The 20,176-nt window shown below is 36.9% G+C and overlaps 1 protein-coding gene across 2 annotated transcripts; it reads right to left on the bottom strand.

Moving 5' to 3' along the window:
- Positions 1-342: 342 nt before the first annotated feature.
- LOC125655663 (DNA-binding protein P3A2-like) lies at positions 343-15,513 on the bottom strand. 2 transcript variants are annotated; one of them, XM_048886043.2, is made up of 9 exons: positions 15,397-15,513; positions 11,995-12,252; positions 11,017-11,131; positions 5,767-5,902; positions 4,674-4,823; positions 4,121-4,279; positions 3,551-3,808; positions 2,706-2,901; positions 343-1,654 (listed from the first exon to the last, which is right to left on the bottom strand). In XM_048886043.2, exons 2-9 carry the CDS (start codon positions 12,215-12,217, stop codon positions 1,452-1,454), a joined length of 1,440 nt encoding a protein of 479 aa, XP_048742000.1. In that variant the 5' UTR covers positions 12,218-12,252; positions 15,397-15,513; the 3' UTR covers positions 343-1,451. The 2 variants fall into 2 exon arrangements, with proteins under 2 accessions (XP_048742000.1, XP_048741998.1); XM_048886041.2 differs by having other exon boundaries at positions 15,265-15,438.
- Between the last annotated feature and the right edge of the window lie 4,663 nt (positions 15,514-20,176).

Raw genomic sequence — 20,176 nt, 5'->3', positions numbered from 1 at the left:
ACGTTAGATATCCCGGGGGAAAAATTAATGACAAAAGGCATCACACAAAATGTTCATCAAGTTAACATTCAAAGAATCCTTGGTAGAAGATATAAAACCAACATTCTGTGACTTTAATAATTCACTCAAGTCACTGGGAAGCAAGTTTGTTTAAAATCGTAATTTTTGCGAAAATAGAAAAAATCTGGGCGGGCGGGGATGATAATCTATCAATTAATTTTAATAATTTTACAATAATTACAAACACATTTTCCCCAGTGTTTCATTTTATAGTTCTTCTTCCTGTCCAACAGGTGCTGATATAGATGTCAAGAAATTTCCAAGCAGCAACATGACACCATAGAATGTTTCACATACTTTATTGTAAAAATAAACAAATTCTCTTAAGTTTGTATTCTGCAGACAGGGAGACAGATGAGAATACGTACTTTTTTTACAACTCTCTTCTCTATCAACATATATCATGCGTTCATTTGTAGAATAATAAAAATATGTAAGTAGGTAAAACTTACAATACCATACTCCCCCCCTTAACAAGGAAAGGGGCCCAGTTTATGCTTAAAACGGAAAATAAAGTTCAACATAATAGCACAATAATTTATCATGACTGGTACTGTAACCATAAAAATGGGTTACAATAAATAGCTGGGAGTCTTACAACTTGCTTCACAACATCTATCTTTACTTCATCTGTCATCATGGGGGGTGGGGGTGGCTTATATTGGCCGTGTGTCTGTTGTCTTATTGCTTCCACTCTCTTGATCATACTGATCAATCATTAAAATATATACTATAACAAAGATTATACTTAAATATATTTGATGTGGGCTTTTTCTGTTAAAAATCTTTCTATAAAAAAATACGTTAATATGCATGTATCAATCTATCAAATCTTGATGAAAAATCTCTTAAATACAAAAAATACCTTTTTTTCAATATGAAGATTTTTTCCATTTCACTTTAAAAAGCCTCACTTAAAAATGAAAAATACCTTTTCAATCTGAAGAAGATTTTTCACTTCATAAACTTTAAATTCTTCACTTGACACATTTCATGAAACATTTTAAGACTTTAGTCAAAATCTGTTACACAGTGCTAAAATTCTACAGCAGTCAAACAGTTCAAAATTAAATACAGGAATCAGAAATCTGTTCTACTGTCAACAAACAACTTACTGTGGTTGATATTCTGACATAGTCAGTTTTATGATACTGGGACCAGATCATAGTTTGTTTTTTTGAATTGTACAGACACAAATCTCTATTATCAATACAAATGGCTTGATTATAAATTATAACATGTTTTGCAAACCCAACGTCCCAAAAAGAACCAAGCTGCAACAGTCCTTCTACATATCACCAACACACTGAACACATCAAAACATCTCTGTAATACATCCAATGCAGGAATCTCCACTGAAGTTGTAAAATGATGCCTAGAATGTCCTTTAACTATGACCCCGTGGAATTCTGTTCCATTGCAACCTCTACAGACTGACCTTGAACTTTAACAATGTCATTGAAATTTACTGTTGTACCACTGGTTGATATGGGTGTCATGGCAACCTGTACATGTTGTGGTTCATTTCCAGTTGTCATGCCAACAGTTGCCCCGGTAATTGATTGGTACATGGATACTGGTATTGTAACTATTCCTGTTCAAAAAAATAAAAAACTTCAATTTTATGAAAAGGGTATCCTAACCATTGGGCAATGAATATGTGTAGTTTGTGAGTCTGATAAACTGATCTGACAAACAACAATAAAACCATGCATTACTATGGTGACACAGGCTGCTACCAAGTACATAAAGCTGTAAAATACAGGTATAAGTACTTTCACAAACATCACATGTACAAAGAAATACATAATTATAGACATCTATTTATAGCACAGGTAAATAAACTGCCTTAAATTCCAATGTTTAAAACAAATATGAGGAATTCCGATAGCAAGGCAGGATTTTTCAGAAGGATTTGTAAATGCTTTCAGGATTTACCAGAGGGTGATGTGAATTTCTACACTATCGAGGGTTTCCATTCATAAATATATAAAACTGAGTTTAGAAACAGATGAAGGTGGTTTTATTAATGTTCCAAATAGCATATTGAAATGAAAATTGTCGAGTTTTGTTAGAAACTGTTTTGAAGTAAATTTGAGTTGCAGTCAAACAAAAAAAAATTTACAAGTCAATTGCAGGTGACAGATCATGAGATGTCAACTGGATACAATTGATCAAAATACTGAGTTGCCTTTGACCTCCATGTAATTCAACATGGATATAAGGCACTTAGGAATAAAGTAAGAATAATAGTTTAAAATCTTCAAGAGTTATTGCCCCTTGAATGTAAAATGTACTCCAGTTCATCAAACAAAATGTATATGTGAAACACCAAGTCGCAGAGTCTAATGTTCAACTGTCGCAAATTTGACACTAAACTCCATAAATAACTCCTCCTGACCTTGAACTCTAAAATAACCCTCACTGACTGCTCAGTTCACCAAGTTTGATACAAAAGTTACAACCCAATTTTTGATTTCAGTGTGTAACAATGAACACAGAAACGTTTAGCGTTACATTAACTGTGCTCACATTAACTGTGCTCATCGGTATGTGTGTATATGTTCCTTTATCTTACCATTTCAAAAGAGAGAAAACAAACAAGAAAAGTGGCAAGTGTTCAAATAATAAAACACGAAACATACCTCCAATATGTGCATCATCTGCTAAAATGATTTGGTGCCCTTGACTGATGGGAAGGGTGGTGATTTGACCTGTATCTGGGTTCATCTCCATGGTGATGGGTTGTGTGGTTAGGCCCTGGTTGATGTCGTGGTGAGTTGCGGCGTCTGCCAGGGTCTGCACCGCCTGGGTGGCCTCTTGTTGTCCAATGTTTGGGATCTGTAAAATCAGGTACATCATAATTACTAGTTATAAATATCACCTGAAAATAGCTAGAGGGTCCCTCATTACACGTGATTAATCAACATTTACAATAATTCATGAGAAGCCCCTCTTCCCGTGGGAATCCAGGTTAGAATAGGTCCTCAGTATCCCTTGCTTGTTGTAAGAAGCGATTAAATGGGACGGCCCTTCAGATGAGACCACAAAAACCGAGACCCTGTGTCACAGCAGGTGTGGCACAATAAAGATCCCTCCCTGCTCAAAGTCCATAAGAGCTGAGCATAGGCCTAAATTTTGCAGCCCTTTACCGGCAATGCTGACATCACCATACGAGTGAAAAATTCTCGAGAGGGACGTTAAACAATATACAATAAATCAATCAATGTTAAACAGCATACATACAGCCCCTCTAGCTACATCAACTTTCACATTGATCTACGACCACTACTTTATAAAGATTGATAAGTCCTGATGATAGGATTTCATCTCATCAAGTGATGCTGAACAATGCCAAATCATTTATTCGCATTATGTAAGATATCTACGGTAAATTTTACAGGATCAACAATTCATTAAATTTTGTCTTGCTTTTCCTCTCTTTAATATGCGAATACATGTACAACGAGACACAGACAGACAGACTTACAGCGTGAACAACAGTGGCCTGTGTGCCATCAGCCAGCGTGACCACAGACTGGGGGGAGGTGTCGATCTGTATGAAGGACACCGTGCCATCCGGATTGTTAATTGTCTGCACCATGGTCCCGGTAAAAGCCTGGGCTGGGGGGAGGGCCTGGGAGGAGGGGCCCGAGCTGTCCTCATTAAACACGTGAAGTAAGTCCTCCCGCCCGTGGTGTTTGTAACAGTTCTTCACAATCGCCCTCAGAGCCTCAGTCCAGGACACCTACAACATGGAATAAAAAAAACAGGAGATATCAAAGAAATCTATGATTCATAACCTCATTGCACATTTCAAAAGCATAACATATCAGGGCCTTCATATTAAAATCCTAGTAAGACTAGAGTCCTAGTCAGACCATAGTTATAAATTTTCTGGACATGGTAGGCTTCAGTCTAGATAAGTACAATTTCATGTTACATATCCAAATGGACAGGCGAGAGATAAAGATAACGTAAAGCTGTACTGGGACGAGAGCTTCCAACTTGTGTGTATAAATACACAGTATGTGCAATGTTCACATTATTTTTTCCATACCTTTCTCTTTTCCTCATCTGTACGGGCGTCACTCCGGACGTTTTGCCAGGGTAGATCAGAGGGCCACCATGGAGGTCGACACTCCTCCTTACCCCAGCCAGGCTTACTCCGCCCAGTGGAGTATTTCAACATTTCAGGGATAAAATTCCTCAACTGGGCCTGAAATGTCAAAATGTTAAATTTGAATTTATTGAACGAGTTCATTTTTTAATGAATGGACTTACGAATCAAAAGTTGTGACCATCTCCTTGTATTTAAGGAGGAATAACCCATCATCATAATGACCGACTTCCTGCAAATTCACAAGTAAGTGTCGATTGTATAGTCTTTGTCCTAGTTGGTTTGCTCAGTGGGTTAACACGCAAAATTGTTGATCACGAGTTTCAAGTCCCACAGGAATTTAAGTTTTTACCCTGTGACTTTCAACTGAAACTTTTAATACTGAAAATATCTTCCAATTTTTATCCAATGCAATTTTCTTTGTTATCTAGATGTTTATCGCTATAAAGTCAATCAAAACTTAAAGGTAGAAATGCTTTCTGTATTTCAGTACCTGTGTCATTTTATCTACCGGGGTGGGGATTCCGTCAATGTTAAGGGCGGGTAACTCATGCAGTCCTGACGTGTCCGGCTGGTTGGTTGGGGCCTGTTCATTCAGAGACTGTTCTAGTTCATGGACAATCATACTCTTGTTGTTTCTCATCTGTAGTCATAGAAACCATATGTACTAAATACAAATACATAACTTAGCCAGTCATACATGTATGTAAACAAGACTGAAAACAAATCTTTAAAATAGTGGAACCATGGGTAATTTCTGTGGAAACATGGGTAATTTCTCTGGAACAATGGGAAATTTCTGTGGAACCATGGGTAATATTTGTGTAACTGACTTTGTTGATTATGATTTCTGTGGTACTTCTCCCTCAAACTCTGTTAGTTTTCCCTCAATTATCACTTCCTTTACTGACTACACAGAGGCTGGGAACTGAACGCTTCCTTTACTGACTACACAGAGGCTGGGAATTGAACGCTCCCTTTACTGACTACACAGAGGCTGGGAACTGAACGCTCCCTTTACTGACTACACAGAGGCTGGGAACTGAACACTCCCTTTACTGATTATACAGAGGCTGGGAACTGAATGCTCCCTTCACTGATTATACAGAAGCTCGGAACTGAACGCTTCCTTCACTGATTATACAGAGGCTGGGAACTGAACTCCCTTTACTGACTACACAGAGGCTGGGAACTGAACGCTCCCTTTACTGATTATACAGAGGCTGGGAAGTGAACACTTCCTTTACTGACTACACAGAGGCTGGGAACTGAACGCTCCCTTTACTGACTACACAGAGGCTGGGAACTGAACACTCCCTTTACTGATTATACAGAGGCTGGGAATCGAACACTTCCTTTACTTACTACACAGAGGCTGGGAACTGAACGCTCCCTTCACTGATTATACAGAGGCTGGGAATTGAACGCTTCCTTTACTGATTATACAGAGGCTGGGAATCGAACACTTCCTTTACTTACTACACAGAGGCTGGGAATTGAACACTTCCTTTACTGACTATACAGTGGCTGGGAACTGAACGCACCCTTCACCGACTACACAGCGAGTACTATCAACAAGGACTTACCACTCCCTCTAGTGGCTGGGAGCCGAACACTTTGAAGGCGTTGATGGACTGACTGAGCTTTCCTGGAGTCACACACAGAACCACTGCCTGCTGTCCGATCCGTGTGTTATACTCATCAATGGTGGCCTTCAGCTTCCTGTGTTAAAAGGAGAGGTCAAATGATGCTTCATACCAAATATTGTAACAATCGGCCGAGCAGTTTTCAATAAGTTAAAAATGTAAAATTGTTAACGGACGACACATGACGCATGATGACAAAGACCAATGGCAATAGGCCACATGAGTGATTCAGGTGACCTAAAAATACTATAAGTGCAGGAAGGGCATCTTCCAGGGTTCCATTGTCCCAGTTGTTATTGGCTATAACCTTAATAGTAACAACCAATAAACATTAAACAAGCTTGACACATGGATCCACTGGTCAACTGCCTTTCACTGCATTAGTCTATCTGAACAAGATCTGCAAACTACATGATGAATACATTTTTAAAATTGCTAGAATAGTAAGGTAAGAAAAGGAACTGACATGAAAAATTAGGGTCTGTTCATGATTTCCCCTTGAATTCAACATATTTTAGGAATTTTAGCAAAACTAAAAAAATTAGGAATTTTAGGGCCACTGGACAGCCTGAATGACCTAACAGTCTCTTGTGTTAAACCACTGGCTAAGTGACCATGGCTAACACAGAGGGTTTTTATCGGGCCGCTACATTCCCTCCAAAGAATTACACAAAAGAGAATTTGCTTATTAGTTAGTAAATTCGTACACAAAAACTGATCTAAAAGTGCAGAAGTCACACAAAATCTAAGAAATAACCACGAGATTTTCTCTACTTGATCCGCTTACTCTCTGTGATTTAGACTGGATGACAGATTGAATGTTAAGGATCTCCACACTATTGATCCGCTTACCCTCTGTGAATTTAGACTGGATGACAGATTGAATGTTAAGGATCTCCACACTATTGATCTGCTTACTCTCTGTGAATTTAGACTGGATGACAGATTGAATGTTAAGGATCTCCACACTATTGATCCGCTTACTCTCTGTGATTTAGACTGGATGACAGATTGAATGTTAAGGATCTCCACATTATTGATCTGCTTACTCTCTGTGATTTAGACTGGATGACAGATTGAATGTTAAGGATCTCCACACTATTGATCCGCTTACTCTCTGTGATTTAGACTGGATGACAGATTGAATGTTAAGGATCTCCACACTATTGATCCGCTTACTCTCTGTGATTTAGACTGGATGACAGATTGAATGTTAAGGATCTCCACACTATTGATCCGCTTACTCTCTGTGATTTAGACTGGATGACAGATTGTATGTTAAGGATCTCCACACTATTGATCTGCTTACTCTCTGTGATTTAGACTGGATGACAGATTAAATGTTAAGGATCTCCACACTATTGATCTGCTTACTCTCTGTGATTTAGACTGGATGACAGATTGTATGTTAAGGATCTCCACACTATTGATCCACTTACTCTCTGTGATTTAGACTGGATGACAGATTGAATGTTAAGGATCTCCACACTATTGATCCACTTACTCTCTGTGATTTAGACTGGATGACAGATTGAATGTTAAGGATCTCCACACTATTGATCTGCTTACTCTCTGTGATTTAGACTGGATGACAGATTGAATGTTAAGGATCTCCACACTATTGATCCGCTTACTCTCTGTGATTTAGACTGGATGACAGATTGAATGTTAAGGATCTCCACATTATTGATCCACTTACTCTCTGTGATATACACTGGATGACAGATTGAATGTTAAGGATCTCCACACTATTGATCCACTTACTCTCTGTGATTTAGACTGGATGACAGATTGTATGTTAAGGATCTCCACTCTATTGATCTGCTTACTCTTTGTGATTTAGACTGGATGACAGATTGAATGTTAAGGATCTCCATACTATTGATCCGCTTACTCTCTGTGATTTAGCCTGGATGACAGATTGAATGTTAAGGATCTCCACACTATTGATCCGCTTACTCTCTGTGAATTTAGACTGGATGACAGATTGAATGTTAAGGATCTCCACTCTATTGATCCGCTTACTCTCTGTGATTTAGACTGGATGACAGATTGAATGTTAAGGATCTCCACACTATTGATCCGCTTACCCTCTGTGATTTAGACTGGATGACAGATTGAATGTTAAGGATCTCCACACTATTGATCCGCTTACCCTCTGTGATTTAGACTGGATGACAGATTGAATGTTAAGGATCTCCACACTATTGGTGTCCGTGTTACGTGGATTTCACTCAAGCAGAAACATAACCTTAGCAAAATATGAATTTGCTACCTTGTCGAACATCAAACTTTAACATGGCCCAGCAAAGCATATCTTAATTTATACAATTAAAGGGCCACAAATTAAATACTTTGTCAATTAAAACGTAATGACGGGGCATCCCCCGCCTCCCTGAAAGTGCCTGTACTCAATGAACCATAGTCGGGAATATATACTACAGCAAGTCTGATGAAGGTCATTTAAATGGTGCAATCAAAAACACTTCAATTGAAAATAGCCCATTATCTCCTGAATCAACAAACACAGCGCTTTTCTAGTGTCTTCAAGTTCTTCTGAGTGTCATTTGGTTTGTTTTTAAAGTCATCCTAAAATGAAGTGTTTAAGACTTAATCTGGGTGTTGATCTTCTATCCAGATACACAACATGAGTCTGATTAATATGGAGAGAGAAAGAGAGAGAGAGCATAAATTTCTCAGGTTGTGTGCAATTGTATGAAGAGGGTTTCCTATGTCTGTTATAAATTACCATCATCCTCTAAAGAAATAAAAGTCTCGTTTTGTAATACACAGTAAGGCGATATCTCTATTGAAGAACACGCATTAATTATCGCATTAATTATCGCATGCTTAGCTGCAGAGTCATCTGAACATACTTGGACAAAACTAAGGCAATGTGACTATTGTACAACACTGTACTATTGTACAACACTACTATTGTACAACACTGTACATTTGAATTATCACACACTCAGTTAAAAAGTCAGCTTAATATGCTTAGACAGATCTTGACAGTCATCACTGTATATTCACTTTGTGATAAATATTTCTATGATTTTTCAGTATGGGCCTGACAAGATGTGCTATATTGAGAGATATATTTATCTGGATCTGACTGGTTTTCATTTTATGTTGGTGTACATTAGTTATTAGTGGACAAAATAGTCCCAGAAGTGTTACGTTTAATATACCGGTATTTCAGTCCCAGAAGTGTCACGTTTAATATACCGGTATTTCAGTCCCAGAAGTGTCACGTTTAATATACCGGTATTTCAGTCCCAGAAGTGTCACGTTTAATATACCGGTGTTTCAGTCCCAGAAGTGTTACGTTTAATATACCGGTATTTCAGCAATTGTGTATTCCTCTGTACTTTTTTCAATAGTTTTGCAAATTCCAAGAATCAAAATAAATCTATTTGCTGAATCCAATCATATACTGTTTATATATCATTACATTCACTCAAATAACTTGCTATGTTCACAGTTAGGATGCATGTTCAGGCTTAAAATAAAAATTTATTTGTTTGATGTACTCCGACCGACCCGTAAAATTTGCCCCGACCCGATCATTTTTTCCACACTTGGTAATTTAAAAGTTTAAACTTGATGGCATTTTTTTTAAAATTTGGACAAGTTGTTTTACAGAATTTTTGTTATCAAAATGTCCTTTGGGCATCTTTCGGTTCTACTTTTACTTTGATAATGACCATTTGTTAATCCGGAACTTTTCAAACACTTTTCTATATGAACGATCAAATATACTGTAGCACTGCTCCAAATTACCACATTATCTACCAACAAGATAGAGCAAGAAGCTATGAACTCCCCTGTCGAGGCCTGATCGTATTTGTGTACAACAGTTTGAAAGCCATGTTACTTAAATAAAAAAATCACATGGGATAGCGCACCGAAATTATGGTGGACCACGAGTTTGCATTCAAGTTGATGGTCTATATTTCTGAAAAAGCACGCATATTATTTTGTTATGGGATTATTTAAATGTTATGACGATTCAATAGGTGAAAGGCACTTTTACTTTGCTCTTAAACTGAAACACGAATGGAACACGATTGTCACAACAAAGTGAACGGAACAATGCGGGGAAGTCAGCATTAAAATTATTTTGGGCAATATTAAAACTTATTGTAAATTGTTGTCATCATGCAATTCACTTGGATATTCATGGATCACATTGAAGTGATTAAGTGATTACTATTATGAATGTCAAACAGTAGAATATGGACAAATAGAAAAATCGATCGGTGGTAATAAAAAGGGGTGTTAATTTATTTATCAACAATGTAGAGGTCCTCATCCGTAACGAATAAAATACGTCTTGAGAAAATTTTAAGATTTACGTGTATTATATACAATGTGTACAAAATGAATGTTCTAAACTCTATTATGTCTGGCAGCGTTATGTGTTCAATGAAAACATCTGTAAATTTGTAAATCTGATTTTCATGACATTCAAAAAATAAATAAACAAATCCGACCTACCTACCCGACTAGAAAAATGTGGGTCAGAGTACATCAAACAAAACATTTTTTAATGATGGCCTCAAAGATAATGCATTTCAGTCAAACAAATTTGTTGACCACTGTGCTACTTCAGCAGGCTTCATGATATAAAACTGCTTTTTGAGACATCCTTTTAGTACATTTCACTAATTGAAGTTTATTTTAATTTGTTTAACTGGTGTGTTACCGTATTTGTTCAATAGGCATGGGGGGGGGGGGGGGGGGTCTTGTTTATATTAAGCAGGAAAAGTTTGACCAAGCAATAAATATAAATCACATTTATAAGTATCACATTTTCTACAACTTTACATTCCTACAATGATTTTCTAGAGCTTGTTTTTCACTTTAAAATTGTCACTCTGAGGAGGATGTCTTTGTGTGTGTGAGTGGGGGGGGGGGGGGGGGGGGGGGGGGGGGGGGGTAAGTTGTAGTAATGTATGAATAGTAATCACTTAGCATTGATGATCAGATATTTTGTCAATCTGAATTTGCATTAGATTAGGCAACCCTGAGGTCTACAGAATGAGTTGCCCTGAGATCTACAGAATGAGTTGCCACGAGGTCTACAGAATGAGTTGCCATGAGGTCTACAGAATGAGTTGCCCTGAGGTCTACAGAATGAGTTGTCCTGGTGATAAATGTCACATTTACTCGCTATAAATTAATTACCGAAGCAGTCGTGTTTGTTGACGTTTTCTCTTGGACGGATTGGTTTCAAAATGATGTGGATGTTTTCGTTTCTTGCTTGAAACAATGGCGGCTGCAGCTGCAACTCCTATAGGACCTGTCACAAAAGACCATTTTACAGTGTCATTTATTGACATGAAGATAAAGATATACATGTACTACCAATGAAATCACCTTTTCAGTGATGCCAAATTTTCAACGGGATTAACCGTAAAACGAAACTCATGATTATGCATTTAAATTTTGATAAGAAAAGGCTTATGGGAAAAAGATTATTTTCTGCTGATATTTTGTAAATTGCCTTCTCTTTGTAGGAACCAATTTTTTTGAATTAAAAAAGTTTCCATGACAGCAAGGTTCTCCAGAATAAATTCGTATTCCTACATTTTCATGAAAATCATGTTTTGATGATTCTTTCAGGGCAAAGATAGCAGAAAAAATGTCTTCCAAAATATACATGATGTACAATAGGTCGTAACCGTTCTGAACCCACTAGCATAAAAAAAAAAACAATTAACAACAGACGGTTAGTCCAGTGCTCGAAATTAATCATAGACCGAGTCTATATCAAATGACACTGGTCTAGATGCCAATTGTAATTGAGATAGACCAAATTGTATATGCTGATTTTCCAGATTAAAAGCAATAAAGTTATCCCAAAGGACCACACATGGTCAGTCAACGTCTGATAAATGTTATGGGAAAAGGAGGATAATGTTATGGAAAGAAAATAAGCTTTCTAAGTACATTAGAAGTAAATGAAAATGTTTTTTGTAATATTTCTTTTCAATGTTGCGGTCTATGCCAATTCGATGAGGTCTACATCATCTTGTTTTGGCATAGACCCGTGATCTATACCAAGTTTAAAACCAATTTCGAACACCGAGTTACCTCTGGACTTGATTTCAGCGCATTACATTCTGATTATTCAGATTAAGGTAAAATTAATGTGTTAAAAACCTGCGGCAGCAAGCTGCGCTGTGACATCGTCTTGCACTGATGTACTGAGTAGGTCGGAGGCGTCGAACGACGAGCTGTCCGGAGAGCTTGGTTCGCTGAGATCGTCGCTCATCATGCCCGAGCTGATATGCCCGATCTGTTGGGCGTTGATGGTTATTGCGTTCATATTGCCCATGGAAATTCCATTCCCCCCGGCGGAGGTCACCTGGTATGACATATTCATCTCTATGTTTTACAGAATAACTAATGCACAGGACCCTGTGGAGAGAAAGAATACAACAATCACATGACTGATAAAGCTTACCATACGTTACTATATATAGAATCAATCTGATGCATTAAAGAACCCAGAACGATTGTGCTTATATTTAGCCCTTAAGAGAAAGTAAACTTCAAATTATGTGTAGAAGAGCAAGTTTCCATAAAGTGACTCTACAAGGATTGCTCGATTTGTAATGAATTTCACTCAGTAATCACTGTGCTTTGTGTCTACATGTCATAAGTCAGCTGGATTTCTCACATTTTAATGCGCATGAAAGAAAATGATCAATTCCACACACACAACAAGCTACACTCAGTTTAATGAACATTAGATCTTTACTAATTGTTCAGATGCTCTGGAGTATAAAGCTATTAGAAAAGACCGGATTTTAGTTAGATTGGAGCAACACTGAACCGATGTTACATATGTTGATTTTATTAAATGGTACAAGTGTCATAGGATTTGTAACATATCATATTCAAATGGTAAACAAGTACTTCCTATGAAAATGAACCGAGTTATACTCATTATGTTTTTATCTATTAAAATCTCAATTTTTGATAGCCCTACCATTACCTATTAAAATATTTTTGTGACCAAAATTCTGCATTATTCATAAATCCTTCTCTCCTGACATAATTAACCCGACCCATCACATGGCATTCATTTTTCTCATCACATGAAAATAATATATAAACAGGTACATGTAGCCGACGTACACACAGGTCATTCATATCATCACCCACAACTGCATCACATTAAATCACATTTGTTGGATATTCTTAATACTGCTGCATCAGAAAGTCACTCAAATGAAAATACAATTACTTAATAATAAAACTTGAAATGCCTTACAAAATTTATTATACACTTATTGATGTTTAAGAAAATATGGAATGAAGTTCAAGGCTCATGATGATCAATAGAAATTAAATGTTAATGATGTTTTAGGTTTCAGCATCAGTGGATTCGAATGGTTGACTTATCTGCGTATAGCGGGTGGGAAACGATGAGTCAGCAAGATAAACAAAGGATCTGACTGAAAACTTCTCCTTTAATCTGCAATAGCTAGGGCCATCATTAAAAATAATTTTGTTTGATATACTCCGACCCACATTTATTAAGGTGGGTTGGTAGGTAGGTTGGGTTTTTTTCTAACGCCATGAAATTTTTAAATATTTTCTTTTAAAATAAGAATTTTCTATTTATCAAGGGGGGGGGGAGGGATTTTTAAATTGCTGAAAAAAATGATTGGGTAGGAGCGAATTGGACGGGTCAGTCAGAGTACATCAAACAAATCAATTTTTATTTTTGGCCTAGTGCTCAACTAACTACCAGTACACAGCACTACCAGTACACAACACGAACTACCAGACATAGCACTAACTACCAGACTACTAGGACATAGCGCTTAACAAAATCATTTTAAGATCGACGTGATTTTTCATGGCCAGCGACTTTCTACATGAATTTGATGGTTGACAGAAGGTTGCAATAGCTGACACACAACAACGGTAATTCAGGTGACAATGTGTCAAATCCTTCTACTGGTATGGGGTGAAAAAAAACAGGTGCTCTCAGACAGATTAGCACATCCTGTCACAGTATGAAATTAAATATGACATGCAGGCTATTTCACCCCTCCCCCATTAAATTCAGCAAGTTACTGGCTCAAAGTAATCCTAAACTGACTGTCACCTTATCATCTTTCTCACCACAAAAGAGACCCCTTACCACATGACAGCCAGGCCCCTTCTTACCACACAACAGGCCCCTTCTTATCACATGACAGGCCCCTTCTTACCACATGACAGCCAGGCCCTGACAATGGGTGCAGACAATCGATCACCTGAACGACTCAGGTGACTTGAAATACTTGGGGGGTAGGGGGGTTATGTAATCTAAAAAAATATGTTGCTTTACCCAGTGACATGTTACACAACAAGATCAAGTTATCTGAGCTTTGTTTCTGCTAACCCCGCTTTTGACTGTTCATTAAGGGGTCTGCTTTGTCTGACGTTATCAAATAAACGAATGTCCAAAGGAGTTCAGTGGTCATCATCAAATCATTCTAAACTTCACAATGTTAGTGCTACCTCATTCATGTGTTATATAATATGTTATATAATATGTTACATTCATTTGCAATTCTTGTTTGGTTTGTAATAATGTTGTGATTTATAAATATATATCTTTATCAAAAGTTTTTAAATGAAATGAAATCAATTTTAACATGATTTTGTGCATGTCCGTTCTATCCTCCATAACAATGAACTTGTACTTTATAAAACATTCTACTGGACTGATAATCGTCATTGCATCGTTAAAAACAAACTCTTCTGTCAAAGAAGATTAGTGAGGATTTTTGTGATTTCACATAGATCTAGATTTGTTAGATTTAAGATTTATTTCAGTATATGTTCAGCTCCAGCAATGTCATTCATCTGCTGAACATACAGACCTCTGAATTCCGTGATTACTATAAAATCTTTCTCTTAGTACTGGAAGTAATGTAATAAATGATTGATCATGATATACACCTATAAATAGCAATCAGCTGATGCCCGGGTGACAGGCGTGATATAATACAACACAGGAAGAGAAAGGGAAATAAATCCTACTAGACAAAAAAAAATCTGGCCATCTCCAGGTAGTTGATCGCCATATTTGATTTGGATTAAATATCATAATTTGACGAAGTGAAATTCATTCATAGTTTCGATGAGCATGTTGTGTGTGTATATATAATAAAAGTTCGACTGCGCATTCAGAATTCGGGCAGGTTTACATGCGCATTCGACTCTACCAGCGAGGGGACAAAGAATGCGACTGCGCTGGAGTGTGCGCGAACTCGCCCAAAACAACGGGCACCTGTCAAGCACATGGCGTAAGATAACATGCGTTCACAAAATTAGAAAATTCCCAAATATCGTCCGTTTCAGACTATCTCTCGGGAGGAGATGGTAAACTATGCATACTGATGATAATAAATTATTCACTCGCGTCACCTTCAGACATAAGTTTCACGAATTCCACAAGTCCGTCCTCACTACAGTCACGATCGTTGTCATTTCCCTGCATTCAACACACCCTAAACACATTTACACAATATTTCTCTGTCTAATTACAAGATATCTTACCATTTAACATGTTCAAATATCTACAATTTGTAGTTTCCTTCCGCCGAAATAGTACATATTCTTACGCTTATTTCGTTTAACCGAACTTGGTACATATCCTTCCGCGTAAAATAGTCCGAAATTTTGCAGCACAATAAACTGGTGTAGGGACCTCTGCGCTGTTGCTTTGATACATTATAGACATTAAAAAAATACAATTTTGCTGTGAAAGGGTTTAAATGTACTCGTATTACGATCAGGAGCCAATTCGCCCTTTTCATTGGAAAAGTTATATTCAAACTAGACCTATTTCCTTTAAAAACAGGTAGAATAGGCCTACATGTATGCCTAATTTGAAACAAGAGAACCCTCCCTCCCAATTTTAAATGTTAGAAATCGGAACCCTTTTCCACAGAACCGGTCACAAGGGGAAAACTTTTTTCCCCCTTATTTTTCCCCCTCAGGTATATGTATCTATATATAGGTAATATATGTAGCTAATGTAATTGTGTTAACATTGACACATGGTTTAAATCTATAAATTGATTGAATTTGCTAACATTTTTCAAAGTTGCACACGCGGAGAATCCATGGCCATACATGATCTTATAAGATTCTTTTAAATTAGGCATCGTCTTCTGGTGTCTTTTGCACATGTTACCAGATTTAATATACACTATATTGACCATTACAATCCTGCATTAATTGGATACAAGGATAATCTTATTATATACAATATTAAGAGATTCTTCAGCACAGTTCCCTGCATGGTGTCCTTTGCAGTTTTGTGATCAACTTTTGAAATTATTATATATGTATAATATGTTATGGCAATGGTACACATTTATAGTATTACATCGAGCTAAAACCATGTTCTAACTTCCCGTTGATTTCCCTCCACTTACAATCAGTGAATTGTATTGCGTGAACAGACCTTTGTTATACATGTGAATTATATATATATACATGTATGTCCTTTGTATATGTCTCTACTCATTAATGCTCTTTCACGTTATTGCCCCTTGTGGGTCCATAATTGGTCAATAAATCATATATGTGTCTATATAGGCTTACATGTAGATACATATTTTTAAGTAAAACTGGTCGTGTTTTTAAAATGTTTGTTTCATGCAATGTTACTGGTGCAATCTTTGTTTGATTCACCTATAAATTATCAGGAAATCCTTAATTAATGGAGCTCTGATACTCATTAGTGGATCTGGAGGTGGAGGTTACGGGGGGGGGGTGTATCCCCCTCATTTAGCTGGAAATTTTTTTACCTCCACCCCACTGTTAATTAGTTTATTCCATTTAAAGGATCACGACTCCCAATCTGGGCGGAGAATGTACCATCTAACATTGCCAACGACCCATGGAACTTTCCAGATGAATCTTTCCTTGAACGTGTAATATAGCGAAATTTATGATAAGCGGACCCGATACACAGACTACATCGTATCCATATCGACTTTTGTGTCTCTATCATTTTCATTTAATCACAGGGATCAATCTAACTGAAAATGAAATCCATTATGCTCCCGTATTTTGATATGTCGTTGTGTCTCACAGCGACATATCGAAGTACGGGGGTACAAAGGATCTAATTTGAATTTGGTTATCATACAAAGAGATTTGCTTATTTTATCATTTTTTTTTCTTTATACAAGATAAATGTAGACCAGTCTGGGGGATCAAACAGGCCTGTCTGGTGGCCATTCAGTGGGAAATCCCTATGTACTGTACAAGTGCTTCACTAATAAAAAAAAACCCAACAAACAACTAATTAAAACAAACATCCAGCAGACCACTAAAGCGGAGGGAGGAACCGGACGTTAGGATACCTTTTAATCTAATTTATCCTTTCTTGTTTATTTATTTAGAGAGGGGAATTACCGAAGCAGGAACCGCTGCTTAAAACTCCAGGTTGTATTTAAGTGGTTTGCAGTATGTGTTACCCTGGGGAGGATTTTAAACGGTGTTCCCAATCACTGGATCCACCCCTACATGAATTTTATAACTGTGATCTGCTATATAAATTCAATTCTTTAAGATGTGCAATCCTTATAAAATACATATAACGTATTAAATTGGCAGTGGCGGATTAAGAAATTTATGAACGGGAATGGAGTAAATTAAAGGCTGGGGCGGAGGAGGGGGACTGACTTCCGGTGAAATCTCCCAGTATATCCAGGAGGAAGCTCTGGGGCTCTGGGAGCGAAGCCCCCAGAAACTACTGAGTTGACTTATATATATAATTTTAGTGTTTTGGACATATTTCTATATTTATGAAAAGGGAACTTAATTGTGATGGGGTTGGGGGAGTGGAGCGCCAGCGCTGGATCCGCCATCGCTTGGTATCAAACGTATATATGTATTATCACAATTAATATGTTTTTTCATCATATAAAGAGTATATGTGTCTGGACAATTAAAATTGCATTCTATTGCGAGAATTCAAAACACAACACGAGAGTACGACGGTAATACTGCAAAAGTTTCATCATAATCGTGACATCACCAAATGGCAACCGTATCATCATGTCATCGTACTATCGTATCATCATGTCATCGTACCATCGTATCATCATGTCATCGTACCATCATATCATTGTACCATCGTATCATCATGTCATCGTAACATCGTATCATCATGTCATCGTACCATCATGTCATTGTACCATCGTATCATATCATCGTATCATCATGTCATCGTATCATCATGTCGTCATACCATCATATCATCGTACCATCATGTCATCGTACCATCATATCATCATGTCATCGTAACATCGCATCATCATGTCATCGTATCATCATAACATTGTATCATCATGTCATTGTACCATCATGTCGTCATACCATCATGTCATCATGTCATCGTATCATCATGTCATCATATCATTATGTCATCATACCATCTTATCATCATAACATCGTATCATCATGTCATCATATCATCATGTCATTGTACCGTCGCGTACCATAACGTCATTGTATCATCGTGTCATCATGTCATCATACATCGTGTCATCATGTCATCGTATCATCATGTCATCATACATCGTATCATCATGTCATCATACATCGTGTCATCATGTCATCGTATCATCATGTCATCGTACCATTGCAGCAATAGAATTGCAAACATAACATGAAATAATCAAATACTTGTAATAGGAATTTGTCTGTTTACATAACAATGTTTTCCAATCTCTAAAAGACTGGAAAATATTAATGAATACTTTTCATTCATTTCCTGTGTTGACAATACCTATAAAATCCTACCCAGCATCTATTCATTATACAACGGCTTCTCTTGCAGGTTTGAGATTTAAATAAACTCTTGTGTGTGTGTGTGTGTGTGTGTGTGTGTGTGTGTGTGTGTGTGTGTGTGTGTGTGTGTGTGTGTGTTTCGGGGTGTGTGTGTGTGTGTGCTTTTTGTTGTATTTTTTTTTAAATGTTTTTTTTTTAAGTTTCTTATATTATTGCTATTAATATTAGTTTGCTTGTTAACATTTCTCAGAGTTCTAAAGTATAAATAAATCATAAATTATCTATAGTCTATGTGAATGACCTTTTTATAGTTATAGTTTGAATTATGTAACGTCTCCGTGAATTATCTGAGGTCATCATATAATTATCTACAGTCCAACAGTCTGCACCGTGTTCGTGGGAATTATTTAATTTAACACAGTTTGAATTATCTAAAGTCTGCAGCGTGAATAATCTAAAGTCATTATGTAAATATCTATGTAATCATCTAAAGTCTGCAGCGTGAATAATTTAAAGTCATTATGTAAATATCTATATAATCCGTGGGAATTATCTAATTTAACACAGTTTGAATTATCTAAAGTCTGCAGCTGAATTATTATATAGTGGTAACGTGGGTCATGTTGTTTCCATTACATTTGTACACGTTTGATATTTAAGATATAAGATATTGAAATTCTTAATGCACACGAAACTGTTAAAAGGACAATACCACACCCATTTAAACTAAGTTCCCAGAGACTTTTGACTTAATCAAAACCTTTCCTTATAGTTTGTCTTTTTCATAGGGTTGCTAAAGAAAGAAAAAAATGTACAAAAAGGTAGCACTAATTCTACACTAAAAATCTACAAATGTATTTACACTAGAAATGATATGTTCATTGACTCTGGGTCGTTAATCCACATGTTAACTAGACTGCGAAGTTCTATTCGTCCAATGAGTTGATCCACAAATTAATGCTCGATGAGATAATTATTGACTTATTAATTAATCTCAAGAGGATTGATTAATTAATGATGATAATCAGTGTAAAAATTAATTAGCACCCAGTGAGATTCTTTATTAGGCATTTGATAAACGGCACAGAGTCATGCAAGCAAAGGAAAGTAAACAATGTGGGTCAATTCATGAAACAGAGGAATAGCAACCTAGGAAATCAAATCATCAGGTATATTACTAGGATCGATACGATCAAGTCTGCGACAGAAGAATGGAATATAATATCATAGAAGAAAAAAAAAGAAGGGGACTTAATAGAGAGGTTTAAGTTTTACCTAACAATGACCAAATTCAACGTATAGATTATTCCATACCATGCAAAACTAGACTAGCACATGGTCCCGTAAACAGTCTGTAACCTAGTAAACTAGCATGTAAAACTAATAAACAGGGCTTTAATTCATAAAGTAAATAAAAAACCATGGCTGTAGTATTGAAGACATGACCAAACGGGTAGCTGTAGTTAAAAACCTGGTAGCATATCCTGGTGAAGTCAGCAGATTTTGTTGATTCCTTGAGAGTCAAATG

Source organism: Ostrea edulis, chromosome 7 (assembly GCF_947568905.1).
Source record: "Ostrea edulis chromosome 7, xbOstEdul1.1, whole genome shotgun sequence".
NCBI lineage: Eukaryota > Metazoa > Mollusca > Bivalvia > Ostreida > Ostreidae > Ostrea > Ostrea edulis.
The sequence above is the reverse complement of the archived record's forward strand: the minus strand, read 5'-3'. Positions and strand labels throughout refer to the sequence as shown.